This window comes from Hippocampus bargibanti, linkage group LG13 (genome assembly GCF_051943395.1).
Source record: "Hippocampus bargibanti isolate YZ-2025 linkage group LG13, ASM5194339v1, whole genome shotgun sequence".
NCBI classification, from domain to species: domain Eukaryota; kingdom Metazoa; phylum Chordata; class Actinopteri; order Syngnathiformes; family Syngnathidae; genus Hippocampus; species Hippocampus bargibanti.
Genome location: NC_142746.1, coordinates 16264017 through 16284807, shown reverse-complemented (window position 1 = coordinate 16284807; position 20791 = coordinate 16264017). Strand labels below are relative to the sequence as shown.

The following is a 20791-nucleotide window of genomic DNA, read 5'->3' as shown; positions in this document are numbered from 1 at the left end:
TACACAGATGCACTGCTGTTTAAATTCCATTGTTGAGAAAGCAGCCAGGTCTTCTTATCTCAACATTGCATCAGCAACTGACAATACACCTCTTGTGTAAGTCATCGCCAAATAATTATAGCGCAGAAAGTGTGAAAAGACCTTTTATCGTGCAGCCTGCGGTTAATAGTCAGGTGAAGGGAAGAGCTGATTAGAGGAAAAATAAATCACAGATGAAATGCCTGTTTTATTCTTGTCAGGTATTAGTACACTGCACAAAAAAGGAACTCTTTTGCTTCCTGTCGCTATTAGGTTACACCCATTGAAATTAGTGCAGTGTCTCAACGGCTGGATTCCAGAAATAATAATGTGAGAAGAGTGTGAATCTATCTCTGTCTTAATGAGATTTTCAATGGCTGTTCCCTTTCGATTGGTCCTGCTTTTATGTGGAAGGAATAAAAAAGATGAAAGGGTTGATCATAAAAGGTTCTCCTTAGCACCACGGAGGACACGTTTGGCCTGTCAACCACATGTCTTAATTGTGTTACATTTGCACAATTTGTTAAGCCAAGCAGAATATATGCAGCGATTGATGAAGCCAACACATTTATACAGACCTTTATATTTCATAAAGTGCAGTTGACAATGATAAAAATGTACCCATTCACCTGCTTTTAACACATTCGCCAACATGTCCACATTTTTTTTTCTGTTTGTAATAATTGAAACAAGCCTCTTCTCGTCTATTATTCCAAAGTGCTGCTCACCGGTGCATTGCTATGTGCATTGTTTGCTGACAAGAGTTTACATTCATAAGCCCGTTGCCCTTTAACTTGGCTCATGGGTCAATGTGTGGAGCTTCCTCCACAGCACAGGTGTCAAAGTCAAGGCCCGCGGGCCAAATCCGGCCCACCACATCATTTTTTTCGGCCCGCGAAAGCAAATCAAACTTGTTAAATTCCATGATGATTGCTAAAATCTGAGCCAAAATTTCATATTTTTGGATGTCAACCGCAATAAAAGTCATTATAATTGACTTCAGATTTGAAAACGAGTTATTCATTAATTTGCTGTGTGCTCTATATGTAATATTTGAAGGGATTTAAACATTCTAATGGGTTCTCCAAATTCATAACGGCCCTCGAGAGGAAACCAACTACAATGTAACCCGCGGCAAAAAATGACTTTGACACCCCTGCTCCACAGTTTGGGACCATTGGTGATAAATGTGCTTTTCAGAAACAATAGCTTTTGAAAATACTTTTAGGAAAAGCAAGGTCATTTACGCAGAAGGGCAGATTGTGGCGGTGGTGGTGATGGGGTGTTCAGAGTGGTTATTCATAGTTTGTCAGATTGTTTCCATAGCAACAATAGAAACAAGCTTTCGTCCTCTTGTTTGGTTGGCAGGCTAACTGGTAGTTAATAAAAAAAACTATGTATTCATTCCATAAGTGGAATAAATACATGCACTAATCTGTGTTTTTACATGATAGTCTTTAATTTTTTTTCTGTGGAGTTGATCGTTGTACACGTACGAAGCTTTTTTTTTTTTTTTTGGTTGCTTGCCTCACAGTCGTGTAATTGCTAATCGTCACATTTTTTTTTACAGTTACATGGTGTTACGAAAGGATGTTCGAGAAATCGACACAGATTGTCCTCTTAAGGTGGATGCAGGGCTGAAGTTAGGTGAGTTAATGTGAACCCTTGATAGGGCAGCGGCCCCTGCAGTAGACAGCTATTCAAAAGTTTTCGCTTTTATTAATTCATTCACTGACATAGAAAATATGACAGAGCGTCATATTTGATTTTTTTCGGGTTTTGTTTTTCCATGCTTGGGTGCTGATAAAGCGCTGGCCATGGCCTCTGGCATTGTTTTTTTCTTTTCCACAAGGGGGCTATATTTCCCTATTTTTCACGTTAGCGCTTTGTTCCAACTTCAGCTGTTGTTAAAGCGCTATAGAAACCAAGATGTATGTATTGCATTGTATTTTCGACAGCTGTCCTCATTTCAAGCTCAGATAACTCTAGACCAATATAATTTAGGAATTAACTCTTTTTTTTCTGATGAAAGAAGATACTCTAAGGATTCTAAAGCTGTAGTGACTGCTTATGTAGTCCTAAAAATAAATATTCTGTGGGTTCCTAGAACCCACAGAAGAAGAAAGTGGCAACGACCAAAACCCTGGCAATAGAGTGGACACATTTTCTCACATCAGTCAATGAATGAGTTGATAAATCCTTCAAACCCCATATGTTGATTGTCACATTTCCTGCACGAAAGGGCTATTTTAAATTTACTATACTATAGATGAGGCCATGAGTCACAGACATTTTCACTATGATGTGTTTTAACACATTAGAAGCAGATGTTCAAAGTGGTCTGTGGATAAATTGTTCAGTAAATCCTCTCAATTGCTTTTAATACCCTGATTTCGAATGCAGCAGAGCCCCCGTGTTATCGAGTAACCAAAACACACACACGCTGAAATGATCAGATTTTACTTGTGTTCCAGATAGTTGCATTACATCTGTGCTATCCGCCTGCTTTACACGAATGTAAAACATCATTTGATGATGCTTACTCCTCCTAGTGACTTGTGACAGAATGGTTTTGCTGTTCCGTGCAATATGTTTTGCTGTTAATGGTGCATGTTTTGTGTTTGAATAATAAGTGCCTTATTCAGTCAAGGCTGGAAAACATCTTGTTCACATTTTATTTGTCTCTCACAGCACTGGATGCAGCCTTGGAGTTTCAGCATCAGTCAGTCATTCCCATTACTTGGAAGACTGAAGTGAAAGAGGAAAGCTCCAGCAGCGAGGTGGATGATGATGATGAGGAGGAGGAAGAGGAACAAGAAGAAAATGCCAGCGGCGAAGAAGAAGAAGAGGTAAAGCCTGAGTCACGTTCACACAGATTTTTTTTTTCCATAAACGTCAAGTGGAAAGCAGCCTCAAACAGTCTGGTCTCTCGGATTTAGGAGGAAGTGGAGCCATATCCCGATGAGAGGGAGAACTTTCTTCAGCAGCTCTACAAGTTCATGGAAGACAGAAGTGAGTTTTAGACAGTTGGAGAATGCAACAAAAAGACAAACTAATGTCCACCTTTATTACTGAACCCCTTTGTGTTTCTAAAACGATGATATGCAAAGATGTGGCCTGCACTGAACGTATTCACAATAAAAGACTACATAAATTAAATTAAGTTAAAGCCTGACAAACAACTGAAAGTAGGCTGATGTTTCTTGTTTTTTTGGGGGGTGCCATACCTACAGCATTGATATTATTTGAGGATTTGATCATAATTTTATATGTACCGTATTTTCCGGTGTATAAGGCGAACCGGAGTATCAGGCGCACTCCAAATAAATGGTGTATTTTCAAACATTTTCCACACATGAGGCGCACCTACAATGAATGCAGAAAAGGTTTTCCAAATATGTATGTGAGTGTGGAACTATCGAGGCTTGGAATTGAAGCGGATTTGTGTAATTTAATTTAATAAAATAAATTAAGTTACCAACCAACTGAAAGTAAGTTGTGTTTTTGGGCATGACCTTAAGCATTGGTATTAGTTGAATATTTGAGCATAATTTGATATGTACCGTATTTTCCAGTGTATAAGGCGCACCAGAGTATAAGGTGCACCCCCGATGAATGAAAAACGTTTTCATAATATGTAAAAGTTTCCAAATATAAGGCACACCACATTATAAGGTGCTACAGTAGATGCTGGGGTTACACACTACTTCCTCTACAGGGGGGAAATGGAGTCGGCGAGACCTGTTGTGGCTCAATATGACTTCACATATAAGGCGCACCTGCGTATAAGGCGCAGATCATCTTTTAAAGAAAATGAAGGCTTTTGGGGTGCGCCTTATACACCGGAAAATACAGTACTCTGAATCTCCTCACAGGAACGCCCATTAACAAGAGGCCTGTTCTGGGATACCGGAATCTGAACTTGTTCAAGCTCTATCGACTGGTGAACAAACTGGGAGGCTTTGACAATGTGAGTGCCACTGTAACGGTACTTCGATCTTGCCGATGGTTCTCTCGTGGGCTCAATCCTTAAATTCCCTGTGCTTTCCCCACTTTTACCCAGATTGAAAGTGGTGCAGTTTGGAAGAAAATCTATCAGGACCTCGGAATCCCTATTCTCAATTCAGCTGCTGGCTACAATGTCAAATGTGCTTACCGCAAGTATGTACAAGCGCTGCATCCACAACTCAACGGGCTCAACATTGCTCGTTTTTTTTTCTTCTTTTTATCTGCTCAGCTCACCATTTTCACATCAATCACTTTCCATCTGACAAGAATTGTGCTTTCATGCAGGTACCTTTATGGCTTTGAAGAATACTGCACTTCCACTGCCATCACATTCAAGATGGACCTCCCTTTGAAGCAGGCGCCCAAGGGAGAGGCGACGTCTGTAGTTGAGGGAGAAAGCACAGTCCCCACATTAGCCATCCCTGAAGAGCAGCAAGACCATGGAAATGAAGAACCAATCAGCACACAAGTCTGCAAGGTGCAGACATGTAATGTAGTCATATTTCTTCTGACACGTGCTTTTGTATTAAAAACATCCCTCTCCCCCAGGAAGAGAAACCTGAGTTGATTTCAAACAAAAGTCAGTGTACATCCTCAAAAGCTGACGGAAAGGAGAGCAATGGAAACAACATTTATGATGATGATGAGGAGGATGAAGACAGTAGCCCCCCCATAGGAGATGCAGAAGAAGGCTCTTCAACGTCTCGCCTTGGAGCTGAGAACATAAAACAGGAGCAGGACGAGGACCAGGAGAGCAAGGACAATTCTGGGTAGGTGATTTGATGTATGACTCCTCAGGCAGGGTTGTTATAAAAAAATGGTACCAACAGTGTGGGTGGAATGGCGTCATTACTCAGTGACTCCCTTTTAAAATATTGCCAATGTGCTTTTGATAAAGACCAAAGACGTCGTCTTTCCTTGGTGGCCGCACCTCAAGCCGTCATCCAGACCTTTTCTGGCACTGATTCGCTACCTATTTGCTATATAGCTGGCTATCTATCTATCTATCTATCTAGCTAGCTATTCGCTAGCTACCTATATTTCTATCTATTTGGGTTACTTTCGGAATGAGTGAACGCTGGCGCGCGTGACTGCCGCTGCTCACCCACTGAAAAACTTATCCTGTGACTGTAAAGTGACCATGACAGTTTTGAAAGGCGCTTAAAAATGAAAGTTATTATTATTATTATTATTATTATTATTATTATTATTATTATCAGTGTATCCACAATTGACTTATGCCTGCTAACTCGTGAAGAGCGAGGAAGGGAATGCTTTCCTAAATTCATCCCACTAAGCTCACACCCACTGCTTTTATAATTAGTCATGGCTTAGTCTGTATCAGCTGATTAAAGGACAACCGACGTCACTTTTTTTGTTTCCTAACTGACATCAGAAAAACGTTTTATAGCATCTAAAATACCCAAAACACGCAGTATTATATTTTTATTCAAATGCAAAACACCAATAAAAATGACTTAAAGTGTCTAAAAAGTACTTCAATTTGAAACCGGAAGTGGCCAGTTTCAGAAGGTCCCGCCCCCTTGTTCGTGGAGTCACGGCAAGACGTCTTACCTTGCTCGAGAATCAAAACAATGGCTTCAGATTCGGAGAATATGCTTTCTCGTTACGCATCCAGTTATGAATATGATTCAAATAGTTCTGAAGAAGAAAGCATACATGTTTGCAATCAGTTAAATAATTTATTCCGTGTCATTTTGAGGCATCAGGGGTGGGAAATGTCGCACCCAAAAAAAGGCAGAACATGGCGACAAAGCCGTGTAAGGAATTAATCAGCTGTTTCCACAGGCTGATTAATTCCTTACATGGAGCTACATGACGTTTTCAGACCAAAGTACAGCAAAATGCATTGACGTGATGGAAGGACTGCTACAATATGTCCTTTTTTTTTCGGTCAGGGGCGTTCCTTCAGTGACGTAACGTACGGACTCGTCACCAACTCAAAAACAAGACTTCCGGAATATTCAGCGCGAGTCTTAAAACGTAAAATATAGCTATATGCGGTGGAATCTTTGTAAAATACGCTCAGTACAAGTCATTTGAAGCCATTTTACAAATTATGGACACAACTTGTCCAGAGACGTCGGTTCTCCTTTAAGGCATCGTTGAGCACCATAGCCTGACTAGTACTTTCACCTCGGATGCGTGACCCTGTGCTCACTAACTGTCTTTCTCTCTCTCTCTCTCTCTCTCTCTCTCTCTCTCTCTCTCTCTCTCTCTCTCTCTCTCTCTCTCTCTCTCTCTCTCTCTCTCTCTCTCTCTCTCTCTCTCTCTCTCTCTCTCTCTCTCTCTCTCCGTCTCTCTCCTGCCTTATCCACTTGACAAACAACGTGGCCTCTTGAATTTCACCCTGCCCTGATAACGGCAAAGCTAGTTATCCTCTCCAATCTTGTCTGACAACCTTATTAAATGTTCCATTTGTACATGTGGGCGTGCGTAGGTGTGTGTGCGTGTGTGTGCGCGTGCGCGTGCGTGTGTGAGTGAGAGTTATTGTTGTCGCTGATGCTTTCAACTGCTGCTACACATAAGGCTTTCCGTAATGACAAATGTTTTTTTTTTGGTCATTAGCATGTTGTCTGTTTAACTGAGCGGCTAATAAATCGAGGGGGCGCATTTGAGGTCTGTTGTGGTTGTTCAGCTCGTACTCAGACGCTTGTGTCGACTCTATTGAGGCTCTGCATAGCATAGCGTTTCTCTGCTGCAAACCACTGTAAAAATATTTTGAATAAACTGCTTTTTTTTCCAGTTTTTATATTGCTGCGCATTACAATGCAAGAATAAGAGGTCATGATATATTTGTATATTTTCTCATCCATTAGTGGTCATCCACTAAAATGTGAAATTTCATTACTTATTCATTTGTTTTCCAAACTTTAATCAGTGTTTGAAATAACGCCCGGAGGCCCGAGGCGTACAACTTTTACGTCGGGCGTACAACTTTCAAAACACCTCGGTGGCTGACAACTTCTTCAAGAAAAAAAAATCAAATCAAACGTTAGTTTTATCCAATAAATCAAAAGCGACAAGCAAACCGCTACAAGCCACATGGACTCCTCTTTCCTTCTAAGCGTGTTTCAAAACTCTCAAGTACACTTTACAGCCACGGTATAGTCCGAAGCACAAAACAGGCTTCTGATTGGCTGCCGTGCCGAGTATGCAAATTGCCACACGAACGTTCGTTTGTCGTTACTTGAGAGTTTTGAAACGCACTTAGAGGAGTCCACGGGGCTTTTAGCAGACAACTAAACGCACACAATGCATTGTGCACCATGACGACAACTGCAGCAAAATCTTCAGCAAGGGATATTTACCATAAATTAAGCCAGGGAGCATTTGTGGTAGGTACTTCCTTCATTAAAAAAATCCTTTATACTTCGCTACAATGTTTTTTTTTTTTTTTTTTTTTTGCGATTAGTTGTCTTATTGTGTTTCAAGTTGTGAAAAATGGGGAAGGCAACTTTTCAGAGATGTCTGCCCTGGTGTCCGCTAACCTTTTTGTCATGAGTTTCAGACACTGCTTAAATCATTATGCATTATTATGCAGACTTATGAAAGTCTGAAGTTTTTATCTGAAGTGAAACGGCCTGATAATGTTTTGTTTCCCCAGTCCAATAGTTTAACAACCTAGTTATTGTTCTTGTCTCTCTGGTGACTTATTTTTCAAAGTCTAAAAAAATAATACACATAAAACTCTGTGGAATGATATGATGCGATGAAATGTTTCTTTCCTATGAAAATTGGCTGCAGTATTTATCTGGGTTTTTATACAGTATATCTTTTTTTTACATCGCTATGTAAAGAATGTTATCAGCTGCTTTGATTGTCCCCCTTGCTGCACTGAAAAGCGCATCCTAATTGTGCCATATTGAAAATGAGCTTCAAGCAGCAATCATCCACTCTTGAGGACTGTGTGGAGAGTTTTCAAAGCTGCTCTTCATGGTAGCTAAGTAAATTGAATGTTGTAGTTATGCTTCAGGTTGCTTTGTTGCTTGCCAAGTCGTGCTCTGCTGTGCTAACATGCGGCCGTTGAGGCCCTCTGCGGCCCCTGCGCCATAGCCACTAAACCAGCACTCCTAAATTGCCAGTTGACCCTCCAGCTTTGACGGTTCCTTACTGTTTCTCACTAGCTCCTCCCTGTGGCTGTTGTGTTCTCTACAGCGTGTGAATGGTAATCCCGAGTTGCCACTATGCATCTAGGGCCGGATAGTTCGTAGTCTGGACTTTCTGTGAATAAAGTATTATGTTTGAAACGTTTAGGTGCTCTAGTTTGGAAGGTTTATCATGTATTATTCAGTCCGTTGTACTGTAGAGGAGGGATAGGAAGTTTAAGATGTCTGTCTGTCAGGCGGTTAGAATAGCTTCAGAAGGTTGGATGTGAGATTGCACCAACATGGGAGATGTGTTTGGGGAATTTTGTGGTTTTCTGTGGAGCAGACTAGGGACAGGAAGTGCTGAACTGTTTTTCTTTCAGGGATGACAACAGTCAGGAGGGGGAGGAAGGGGAAGAGTTTGAGTGTTACCCCCCGGGGATGAAGGTGCAGGTGAGGTATGGGCGAGGCCGCAGTCTGAAGACGTACGAGGCCACTGTGAAAGAGGCAGACGTGGAGGGGGGAGAGGTGCTCTACCTGGTGCACTACTGTGGCTGGAACATGAGGTAAGACAGGACGTGGGGACAGTTACTGAATTTATATATTCACCCTCAAACAAAATCACATGTTAACCTTCTAAATTGCCCTGTGGGATGACAAAATTCCCTGCGGCAGTGACAAAATTCACACGCTCCTCCTCACAATTCTGCTTCATCTGATCTTGCCTCTTTGGCCAGAGCTCTGTGAGCCCTCTAGTGGCAGAAACAGAATTGGTCACGAGGGTTGATGTGGGAACGTTCCTCAACTCCTCTTAGATTATCCGTGATTGAACCCCCTGTCTGTCCACCCTCTCCCGCAAGCTGTCTGAACGGACATGCTGAACTTCTGTTTTGTGCTTGGATTGGCCACAAGGTGGTTCTAAGTGAAATTCCTGTAGATCCTGTCCTTCTGAGTTACGCTAATAATTAGCGGCTAACCTCACAGAGGTCAAGCAAAGTGTTGTTTGTTACACTCACCTCTATCTACCACCCCTCCCCCTTTCCCTGTTGGCTAGGTTTAATATAGTGTCAACTAGGGCATTCGGGCGACTAGCAAAACAAAATCACATTTTGTTGTCTCATTTTTGTTGTGTGATCCTGTGATAATCTAACGACAATGGTTGTTCTCTGCATCGTGTATGTGTGTCATGTGAGATGTTCATTCTTGTCATAAGATCCAAATCGCACTCTTGTGTTCTGTTGGTTGGTGTGGTCAATGTAAATATCTTTCTCTCCTCATTGTTAGGCTTTGTCCTGAACATTATTGGATATATTCCTTTGTTGTGAAGGCTTTTGTAGCACAGCAGCGTTTCGGGCCAGACAGCTGAGGTGGCTGTGTGGTGTGTTGGTGGTGTGATATTTTATTGCGCTCCTCTCTAGGATTTGATTGATGAAAACTGTCTCTTTTTGTTGTTTTTTTCCCTACTTGCTCTTTAGATATGATGAATGGATCAAAGCAGACAAGATTGTTCGACCAGCCAATAAGAATGTACCAAAAATAAAGCACCGTAAAAAAATCAAGGTACAACTTTATATGACATTTTAGTATTTGGCATGATGACATGAAGTAGATCCCTGATTTATTTCCAATTCTGACAGAACAAAGCCGAGCGGGAGCGAGACCGATTGGAGAGGCTCAATGAGAGAGACATCCTCGGTCCTTCACCCAACAATAATCGCGTCTCTCGTTCTAAGTGTGACCTCAGTCAGGATGTCTTTTCCAAGATGGATCAGGGTGAGGACCAAGGGGCCCAGCAGCACTCTCCACCGAAATCTATTGAGATTACATCCATCCTCAATGGTCTGCAAGGTAGCTCCACTTTAACAGCTCAAAACCTCTTCACTCTCACGTGTATATTAAAAAGAAACAATCTTTTTTTTTTTTCTTATTCAACTCAGCTTCTGAATTGTTCTCAGACGAGAGTGATCCAGAGTGTGAAGGAGAGCATAATAAAGAAGACCGTGGTACTTGCAGAGATGGAAAGGGCCAATCAGAGCTTCAAAAGTCTTCAGAATGGAGAGAGAGTGGCACCCCACCCAATGGATCCAAACCTTCTGCAGTCTCAGAGAAGAACCATGAGATAATCAGCGGGGAATCGGGGAAGCGCAAACCCGATTTGATCGGGGATGCAAGCACCAGGAAGAGAAAATCTGAAGGGACAGCAGAGAGGACCCCAAAGAAGCAGTCCAAAGCGAGGAGAGCCACAAGGAGTTCAGACTGGTTGCCTGTAGGCTCCTCCAGGAAACTGGAGGATCCAAGTGCCGCTGCCATGGAAGACAGAGGAGCCTCATCTAGTAGCAGTTCAGATGATGAAGGAGCAGCACGTCCTGGTTCCCAGGCCGAGGGCAGTGAACGAGGCCATCCAAAAAACAAAGCTTCCCCTTCCAAGAAGTACAACGGCACAAAGGAGAAAAGCAAATCCAGCAGACAAGCAGGCTTCTGGGACATTCCCGAAAAGCGGGCCAAAATGTCTGGGAATGGAGAGGATAAGCCGCCCGTGCGCCCTAAAGGCCAAAAAGACGTGTGGTCCAGCATTCAACCACAGTGGCCAAAAAAGACTCTGAAAGAGTTATTCTCCGATTCAGACACGGAGGCTGCTAATTCTCCTCCTCCGCCCGTCCCCTCCAACCTGGAAGATACAAGCATTGAGCAGGAAGGAGGACCTGAAGACGACGCCTCGGAAGAGCACATAGAAAATGACAAACTGCAAGAGTTCCCAAGCAGTGGAAGTAACTCTGTACTCAATACGCCACCCACCACACCAGAGTCCCCCTCAGGTAGAGGCAGTACAATGGAAGACTGCGGCCAAGAACCCGCAACTTCCCCGCCGGTGCCACCCACACAGCCCGGTTTGCCTCCGGTATCAACTTCATCAAGCCTCTTGCCAGGGTCGGTTCAGGAGGAAGTGCCATGCCGACGCAGTGAAAGTGACTGCAGCACAGTGGAAGTGGAGAGTCTGAGTGGGGAGCTTCCAGATCTTTCACGGGATGAAAGGACGGGCTCCCCGCCAAAAGTGTTTGATGCCCCGCTCTCCTCCAACAGCAGTAGCAACTGCAGCCTGGAGCTGAGCAGCAGCAGCCAGCATGACAGCGAGCAGAAATCCAAAGGTACAAACTGCAAATGTGCTTGGACAACGCATAAATTTCGCCTTGTCGTCTTGTGCAATCACAAGTATCAACAGGGATGCATCTGGGCCCTTGCGCCATTGACGCATTTTGACAGCCACCGGTGCAACTTTGTAACTCCACCATCATGTAGCATCTTGCTACATGATCTGCGCCACATATGACATACTTCTGTTAAAATAGCTAAAGAAACAAATATACAGGGTGGCCCAAAAAGATGCTGACCCATGAAAATTTCAATTGTGGCTTTGAATAATCTGTGGTTGTAAATTGAAATAAATAGCTTCTTAATGAGTTTATCGAAGACCATTCACCAGAGTTTCAGCTATTTATGTCAATTTTTAATCAATTATAGCTTTCCCAAGATGTGTTCCAAATGTCCACCATTTTGTTGCAAGCAAACCTGTACTTGTCTGACAAAGTTATCAATTACTTTTACACACTCTTCTTTCGGGAGAAAACATTGCTGCAGTGAGAGGACTCAGTAGGACGCATCTTTTTGGGTCACCCTCTCGTCTGCCATCTTGCCTTACCAATATCTCGCCATAGTCACCTTGCATTTGTTTCGGTGCGTTCCAAAGTCGTAATTGAGGATATCGGACTTTTCCATCATCTGACGGAAACTGCTCTTCTCTTTATCTTCTCTGCAATACCGTCGAATATCAAAATAGCACAGGATTGATTGTGTAGTAATTAAAAGAAATGGAAAATGTTTGTTTATTTTATGTATGAATACATTCTTTGATCTGAATTTAAATTGTCGATATATTCGAAAAATAGTTATACCTCAAATAAGTTTTTTTCATTTGCAATTTAGAAATATGCTCCAATGAATGTCTTTTGTTTTTTTTTTCAATCAGTTTTGTATACCTCTAAAATGTAGTTAAATCGGGCCCCATCCATTTTAGAATTTGCCCCTTTTTCAGAGACAAGTGGGCCAATCAGTCCCTTTTTTCTAAACTCACAGATGCATCTCTGCGTATAAAAGTACAAGCCCTTTGGTCTTCATGTACACTCATTTTCATACACTTTGTCATCATAGCATCTGTGAGTCAGAAACGGCAAAAAGAGTCACAGGCCAGCAGCATCTCAAAGAAACCCAAGACAAACTGCAAGAGTCTTGGTGTGCCTCCAAAAAAGAATAGGAAAACAGGTAACCACAAAGTTTCGATTAACCGGCAAACCATGTCTCGTGGAGTTGTGCTCAGACTTGGTTCTTCAGCCAACAGCAGTGACAGCGAGGACCAATCTCTTGTGGAAAGTTCGGCCAAACCAGCTGCCACCAAGAATGACATATCGGATGTCAAAGTTGCTGTTTCACCTAAGTCTCGTGGCCGGTCTCCCACGTCAAGCCATAAATACCACAAACAGGCTGATCCCGATCACTCGCAGCACCGGGAAAGCCATGGAAGATCTTCACGCGTTTACAAGTGGAGCTTCCAGATGTGTAAGTGTGGCTTTGACTGTGAATCGGCTGCTCATTAAACATTCTAGCAGTTCGGTTAACCCTCATCGACCGCATTCCAACCAACTTCTACCCAAATATTAGCTTCATTTTCTCATTTCTACCATAGTCAGAATATTAAGCCTAATTCCGATTTCTTTTTCATCAGCTGACCTGGAGAAAATGAACAGTCTGGAGAGGATCTCATTTCTTCAAGATAAGCTTCAGGACATCAGGAACCATTACCTCTCTCTCAAGTCTGAGGTGGCCTCCATCGACAGACGGCGAAAGCGCATGAAGAAAAAGGAACTGGAAAGTGAGTTGCATGTCCATATTTCAGACTGTAAACTCCCGCGTCTGGAGTCTAACTGTCACTTCAAAGTGACTCTGGATCTCTTGCATGATTTTGCCATGAGCAGAGGAACTCAATGTGGGAGGGTGGTTGTTAGGTCAATTGGCCCAAATGTTGTGCAACAATTGGGCGGAGGTGATGAACGGCCAAAAATAGACTGAGAACAAAATATTTACAGTGATACCTCAGCTTACGAACTTAATTGGTTCCCAGAAAGTTTGTGTGAGGCGAAAAGTGTGTCTTCCAAACATTAATTTCCCATGGGAAACCATTAAAAATTAGAATAATCTGTTTCCAGGTCCCTATAAAACATAATTTTCTTCTAAATAAGCCTTAAAACTACACAAAATATACTTTATTTTATGTATAATAAATGTGCTATTGCATTGTAATTAAAGAAATAAACTGCACTGTATAATAAAGTCGTTTTATATACCTTTGTGATGGTTGTTGATGTAGTTGCCTTTTGATGATATTCGAGTGAAGTTGCCGTGCTTTCTCTGTGATAATATCCTCACAAACACAGTCCCTGTGAGCTGCTTTTTGTTCAACCTCTTCTATTGCCAGAGACCATTGCTTAGACAACACAGAAACACCCTTAGCCACACGTAGCAATGGTCGACTTAGCATACTCGTATTGGGATGCTAAATCACACAAACACACATCTCGTTCGTGTTTCTCGATGAGCTCCTTCTTCTGCTCGAGCGTAGTTTTTTTTATGTCCTCTTCTGCTGAACATTAGCCTGTGGTGGAGTCTTTTTGGTCCCAAAAAGTCAAAAGTATCCACTTGATAGCAAACCACAAATGCCACGTATGCACTCAGAGAAAAGGGGTGTGGAAAAGTAGTCTGGCAGCCACGGTGGCGCTGTTCTGCTGTGTGGTTTGGTATTCTTCCGCAGAAAACTAGTCCGCCAGCCATGTGTTTCCCGAAAAATAGTTCGTATGCCAAGATTATATTCTTGCGAGTTTAATGTTTGTAAGGTGAAGCGTTCGTAAACCGAGGTATCACTGTACTTGATTTTTTTATTTTTTTTATTTCATACCTGATGGGTGGCCATTTTTTCCAGAGAAGTATTACAATACAAACCAAGATTTTTTTTAATGTAAACATAACCTGTAACCAAAACCTTATTCCTGCTCTGTAGGCACCGTGGCCGCATTATCTTCATCCTCCTCCTCTTCACCGTCCTCGAGCTCACTGACAGCAGCAGTCATGCTAACGTTGGCCGACCAACCAGTATCTTCATCATCCTCTTCTTCACAGAACTCCGGGGTATCAGTAGAGTGCAGGTGACAGGATGTAGCAGCAAAGAGCCGCCACGCCAAGCACTTAACCAGCACCCAGGGGAAACTGCCCGTTTCCCTCCCAGAGGATGGACAGGTTACGCTACATACTGTAACAACACCAGACCAGAGACATAAAAAAACAAGAAACAAGCACTATTTTTTATTGACAACTGTTTTCTTGACAAGCTAATGGCACTTAAGTGCACTTTCTTGATGATTGCATGGGCGATGGGGTTGAAATTTGTCTAAACAGATTCATAATTGTCTTTTGTGCTCTACATAATTCGAATTGAACATTTATACGATTGCATTTTTACAAGCAATAGTGGTTTCCATTTGATAAGAAATGCATCGGTGTGGGATGTTTTTTTTTTTCCTTTCAACTCCCTTCTGTGCTCTTTCCTCGTAGCTCAAAATGGTGCCGCCTGAGCTCACTGTCAAATCAAGGAATTCAGATGAGCATTGCCATATTGGCATTAAAGGCAAAGTAAACGTATGATATAACAATGTTTGCTGTCCACCACTGTCATAAAAAGGCAAAAACTTAGTTGACAACATTGCTCATATCTTCTTCAGGCATGCAAATATTTGCATTGAGTCTTGGAGGTCAATAGTAGCTACAGTGGATGAAATGTGGCATGATTCTGTAGTGCCTTTTAGTTTTTTTTTCCATGTGGCACTTGGAAGGACAGAACTTTTTACGGTTCCTCCGCTCAAATCAGAGGGTTCCCTGAAAGTATATATCTTACGAAGAAAAAAAAACGTTAAAATGCAATGTAACTGAGTGATTGTGTGTTTGTATGTGACGGACAGTGAATAATGGATAGCGATGGCAGTAATATTTAATTGTAGAACTATACTGGATCACCTGTAATCTACTACTGAATACTTATCCATCTTGGGTATAAACCATGCAGTGATGATGAACACAACAGTCGTATTACTTCACTTCATCTGCCCTTTAAATCATCTCTTTGTTCATGTCGCCATTTTTTAAGTACCGTAGTTTTCACTAAAGACTTGCATGTGCGCAACTGGATCATTGACTTGAAAACAGCCATAAGAGGTATTTGCAGTTGAAATGAAGCTGAATGCCATGTATACAGTGTTCCAAACACCGTGAAGTTAGTTATTTGTTAAATGTGTGATGTTTTCATGAAAGGCAAATAATAGCTTCCCCTGTACTATCATTCATACATCCACTGTCACACTTCTTCTCATACTCACCCTGACCAAAAAGTAAAAATAGACTTTTCCATGTACTATGGCAAGAATAAAGGTAAAGCTATTGTAAATGTGCATTTATATTATACAGTAATTTGATGTATATGGATACTTTTTCTGTTTCCTTTCTATAGACCTCTACTCACTATCATTGATGTATATGTATACATTTTTGGTTTCCTTTGTATAGACCCCCACTCACTGATGACCCAAAGTTACATTTTGATTAGCACTTGTATGTAATTGTATGCTTTTGTTATAGATTTGTATATTTGAGAAGTGTTTTAAGTCCTGCTATTTAATATCTTGCGCTGTTAATAATGTACTTTTCTGTACAGACAGATGTATGCTTTTAACTGTACTTTGTGTAAATATTGAGCCACAATGTGCATGTTCTCCTCCCCCACCACACTTTGTCTCCATAGATGTCTTTTTTTGTCAATTTTGCTGGACTCATGTTCATTTTAAGTGTTGTTTTCTTTTTTTATTTCATGCTTTCCTTGACTTTTTATTCAATTTTCGTTTTCATTAGCTTGTGCTTGTAAGAGAAAAGTGGTGTTTTTTTTAATGAAGCTGATCTATTTTCCAAATTCCATGGAAAATGGTTGGGGTCATAGATTATAAAAAATGATCTTGTTGAAAGAGTATTTATTAGGTTTATCAAATGACAGTCATTGTGTAATTTATTGTAAAAATGCAAAGCAAAACCCTCTGTTTGAAATAAATGCCATAGTTTGTGAAATATTCTGGTTGACTGTCGGTATCATTTAAGTACCGTATTTATATTCTTTCTAATTTTAGATTTTGTGTTCTTGGGGAAATGACAGCACGTATTGTACAAACTATCACGTGGAAACGACATGGTTCGACGCTGAATTAACATTCGTGTTTCTTTCTAATTTTAGATGTTGTGTTCTTGGGCAAATGACAGCACGTATCGTAAAAACTAGCACGTGGAAACTACCGTATATGGTTCGACACTGAATTAACTTCCGTCTGCTGTCATTTCCCTCACATTTGATTGATGTCTTGTATGTCAATAGGTCCTCCGTGCCTGGTTCGCTTTATTCATTTTTTTTCGCTTTATTCATTTTTTTTCGCTTGGGGACTGTTGTGCGGTTAAAATGCTGCGACTGAATTCGGAATTCAAGAACGGTGAGATGACGTGTTTTTAATTACCCGTCGTGCTAAACTTCAACAATTCATTACACACCTTAATTAGTGACGAGGACACGGTTGAATTAAAACCATTTGAAATGCGTTAGCTTACACTTAGCCCACTTTTACATGTTAGTTTTGAATAATGCTTATTTGTCCAACAATGGGTATGGTATACGGATAATGCTAACAGCGCGTTTACCGGTAATTGCCTTGGTTTGCATTGTTGCTAATTATATTCGTTGAAAAGAGCACATCCCGTTCGCTTTCGATACGTATCCGACTAAAGAACGCTCTAAAGTGTTTTTGTTCAAAATTCGTCAAGTAAGAGACTAGCTGCAATATTCTGATTTTCAATTAGTTATTTTTCCAGTTTTAAATGTAATTCGATTTAAGTGGCCTGAAACTCCCATGACACCATACGCTACAGCTATCGGAACTGTAACTAAGCACAATGTCGCCAATTTAATCTGTGGATGACCATGATCGGTCGCTTTTCAGTGTGGCGTATTAAAGTGAAGACAACAGTCAAACGCAGACACTGGTAAGTTGTTCACTGTGTGGTAAGTCCACTCAAGGTCAAATGTCAACCTCTGTCACAGGTGCAAAATACTTTAAGCAATAGAGTCCCCATTTTTCCTGGAAAAAGTTCTGACTTTATCTAAAATATGGATGTGACATTAAAGAAATGTGACTTCAGGCTTTGAGCACACAGCTATCAAACTTTTTTTTTTTTTACTTTTTTAGGCTTTTGTCTGGTTATCCTACACTCGCATGCAACTGGAGGTGGTACGGAAATGATGCGAAGAATCACTTTGAAACTGAAGTTAAAGTTGAGGAAAATTGTAACTTTGGGATTACCAGAAAAAGTCGTGTTTTTTTCTCAAAATTTGCTCGAGAACATGGAAGAAGCTCTTGAACTTGGAACTTCTTTTATGGCCCAGAAACCAATATACGGAACCTCCAATGTCAAATTCCAGGTACACGTGTCCAATGCAGAGATCAATGTCATGCTAATGGCTTATTTTTGAGCCCATCAAGATTTTGTTCGACAACCTCACACAGTCAACAAAGACATCTAATATCTTCATCGCCTCCGACATGGCTCTCAGTGTGAGCCTGTGAGGGGAATTGGAAAGTGAATGGATAGCTGTTTATTTTTAAACCTATAGATGGCAGTAGCAACGCGCACTAGAGCTGCTGCTCTTTCCCCATGAAAAAGGAGTGCAATTTTGCCTAAGGAACGGAAACGTTCCTGGCGGTTTCGACATCAGAATCCTGAAGCAGGGAGGAAGCTAATGGTGCTCATCTAATGGTGCCCATTTGTCTCGATACATTGTGTGTCGTGTTGCTGTGGGTGAACGGGGTCATTGTATTTTGAGTGGAAAGGAGCATGTCCACTGAGTGTCTCCAAATAGAGCAGTCATTATTTTCCTTCTGCAGCTGTTTTTCTCTCTGCTCTGTCTTGACGTTGCCGGGAAACGGGAGGGAAGGGTAAACCCGGTTTCTACACTGAAAATACGACGAGGAGATTGAAAAGTCAATGCAAGATGTCTGCTCTCCTTGAGCTCAGGCCTATACAATTGTGTTCATAGTCATCTGTGTGTGAGCACGTGCTGTGCAGATGACTTGTTTACATGTTCTCCGGAAATAAAATGTGGGCTGAAGAGTTCCAGTTAGAGTGGAATCTGCTGGCAATCTCCCTGGAACACTTTATTTACACAAATTGACTTCCTTTGCAAACACTGGCCACTTATTCTAGTATGTCTAGTATGTGAGCGGATAAAGCTGAAGGACGCCTGGCAGGCAACTGCTGCCTACCTGCCATCAACATAATTGAGAATGAAAGACTAAAATAGAAACATTATTTCACTAGAAATGAAAAAAAAAATGTATTGTCTTGTTTTACTGAAAATTGGAATAAAAGTGCTTCTTGTCAAATAAAAAAAACAATGTGGGAAATGTAACTACACACCGTGAAATATTTCAGGGTGGTTTTGTGTTTATCTCAGCTAAAAAAATCACCATTACAAGGCAGTATTTAAAAAAAACATCTAAAATGATTATGATTCAATTTTGTACACATTGGTTTAGATTACCTTTCTCTGAAAAGTATTTGTGCATTTGTATGAATTTAAATTAATGTTTGTCATTTACTGGAATATAATCTACCTTTCCTATTGTATTTTATGGCTACCGTGTAGTTGGGAGATATTTTGTTAATGCTGTTCTGTCATCATGTCATACAGTCAAACACATTTAGTTCCTTTTCCAAAGATCACTACCCACACTTTCACCTCATGTGTCAATTTATTGCATTCATTGCATCACTATTTAGTTTGTGTTTTACGGGGATGTACAATGTGAACATTACCTGAGACTTATTATGCCTCTTGCACCATCCACTATCTTATACTGCTGTGCAAATTAACAGCAGGACAAGCCAATTTAAATACTATTTGCATTTGTACAGCGCAATCAAATTGTGAAAATTGCTGTGCCTCGTGCCCGTTGGTGACTTCATTTCAGCTACCTGTGGAGGGTGTGTGTTGATATTCACGGTCGAGGAATGAATCAGTCAGGGTTATTCCCGTGTCATTAAAGTAACCAAATAGGTAGTGCCTTGTCTTGTAACTAGGTTACATTCATGGCGCCGTTCTTGCAAGAGTCAATTATGAGTCACCGCTTCAATCTTTGAGATGGAAAGAAAACGTTAAACTCCGTCCGTGTGCTGTAGGGGGCACTGTGGCTCCGAGTAACCTCCAGTCGCCCCACTTCTCGAAGGCCTGAATGAAGGATGAGATCACAACAGCTCACTTTGACAGCTTTGAAAACGTCTGCAGCATGTGTTGATGTATTTGTGGTGCTCTTCCTGAAGTGCTCAAGGTAACTTTCCAAATAGACGAAGTAAAATGTCAATGACATTCGCCGGTTCGAGGAAACGGGGCCTTATTATAAACCACACTTTCAAAACATTTCACGAAAACATAATTGACTGCAAGGACCCGAGTGAAAAACATGTCACCAAATAATGGTCAGCAGTAATTAATGTCGCTCTGCTGTGTGGTTGTGTGAATGTCGGGTCTTGATCTTATGCACCGAATGTCTTGCATAGCTCAGATTGGATATCTGACAGGTGGGGGGTGACTGGTTACGCAGGAGCAGCTGTGTTTGGGAGACGAGCAGACAGAAATAGCTCGCTAGTTTGTGGTTGCCATGGTAGCTTCGGCATGAGTCTGAGGAGCTTTTGGTAAGATGATGTTGATCTCCGCGTACCTCCTGTTGAACGTTTTAACACCCGATGCCCAGAGCTGTTGTCTGTGACTGACGCCATGTTTGTAGGGGCTCGTCAAATATCTTTATCACGGAGGTAAGCATTCGAAGCTTCCAGCAGATATAATAATAAACACGAGTCTGGCCCCTTCCCCAACATCATTCACCAAAGACAAGACGAAGTTATGCTAAAAATAAAACGGCACAGTATGTGTTATGAGTATTAACTTCCACCCAGATGACCCATTTTCCATCTCACGGGGAGCTAAGAATGGGTGGAAAATGAGAGAGGGTTCGGAGCCAATCACGTGAATCCAAATCAGGCTACAAATCCTGGTGGATTTCTCTTCCACTAAAGCCTTTCTGTCATATGTCGACACCCACGACCCCCACTCCCACCCAATGTTTACACTTTCCTTGTGATCATCGGAAAGCCCTTTCTGCCTGCCATTGAAAAACTATATTTCCCCTCTGTATAAACAGCATTGACGACGTGCTTTTGGAAACCCTTTTCAGACAGAGAGTGTCAAATGAGTGCATTGGAAACGTTAACAGTGGCATTCTGTTTGCGTGAATCTTTAACCCAGAATCCAACAAACTGGGACAGTCTGCATACAGTTTTTTTCATCATTCCAATTATTCCAACACATTTTGGGTCAACTGCTTATATGAGCCATTATCTATTCCAATCTTCTTTTTACATATATTGTACCCCGCTACATTTAATCAAACTAGCTGTAACTGGTGCCAATA

At 41.4% G+C, this 20791-nt stretch overlaps 1 protein-coding gene and 1 long non-coding RNA gene across 4 annotated transcripts in view; one reads left to right on the top strand and one right to left on the bottom strand.

The window, feature by feature from the left end:
- Positions 1–16345, top strand: part of arid4b (AT-rich interaction domain 4B) — a 34531-nt gene extending 18186 nt beyond the window's left edge. The window contains exons 10-24 of one of the 3 annotated variants that reach the window (XM_089011399.1): positions 1589–1665; positions 2710–2867; positions 2958–3030; positions 3894–3988; positions 4082–4179; positions 4312–4504; positions 4576–4796; positions 8519–8701; positions 9611–9695; positions 9773–9983; positions 10091–11281; positions 12342–12452; positions 12522–12746; positions 12913–13059; positions 14242–16345. In XM_089011399.1, the coding sequence (XP_088867525.1) occupies positions 1589–1665; positions 2710–2867; positions 2958–3030; positions 3894–3988; positions 4082–4179; positions 4312–4504; positions 4576–4796; positions 8519–8701; positions 9611–9695; positions 9773–9983; positions 10091–11281; positions 12342–12452; positions 12522–12746; positions 12913–13059; positions 14242–14390 (3217 nt within the window). In that variant the 3' untranslated portion in view covers positions 14391–16345. Of the gene's footprint in view, positions 1–1588; positions 1666–2709; positions 2868–2957; positions 3031–3893; positions 3989–4081; positions 4180–4311; positions 4505–4575; positions 4797–8518; positions 8702–9610; positions 9696–9772; positions 9984–10072; positions 11282–12341; positions 12453–12521; positions 12747–12912; positions 13060–14241 lie in introns of all 3 variants that reach the window. The other 2 variants (XM_089011398.1, XM_089011400.1) reach the window with 2 other exon arrangements.
- On the bottom strand, positions 2873–13287 carry LOC148889518 (uncharacterized). The gene is made up of 3 exons (XR_016116817.1): positions 12990–13287; positions 4316–4406; positions 2873–3007 (listed from the first exon to the last, which is right to left on the bottom strand). It is a non-coding gene; the product is annotated as an uncharacterized LOC148889518 (long non-coding RNA).
- Positions 16346–20791: the final 4446 nt, after the last annotated feature.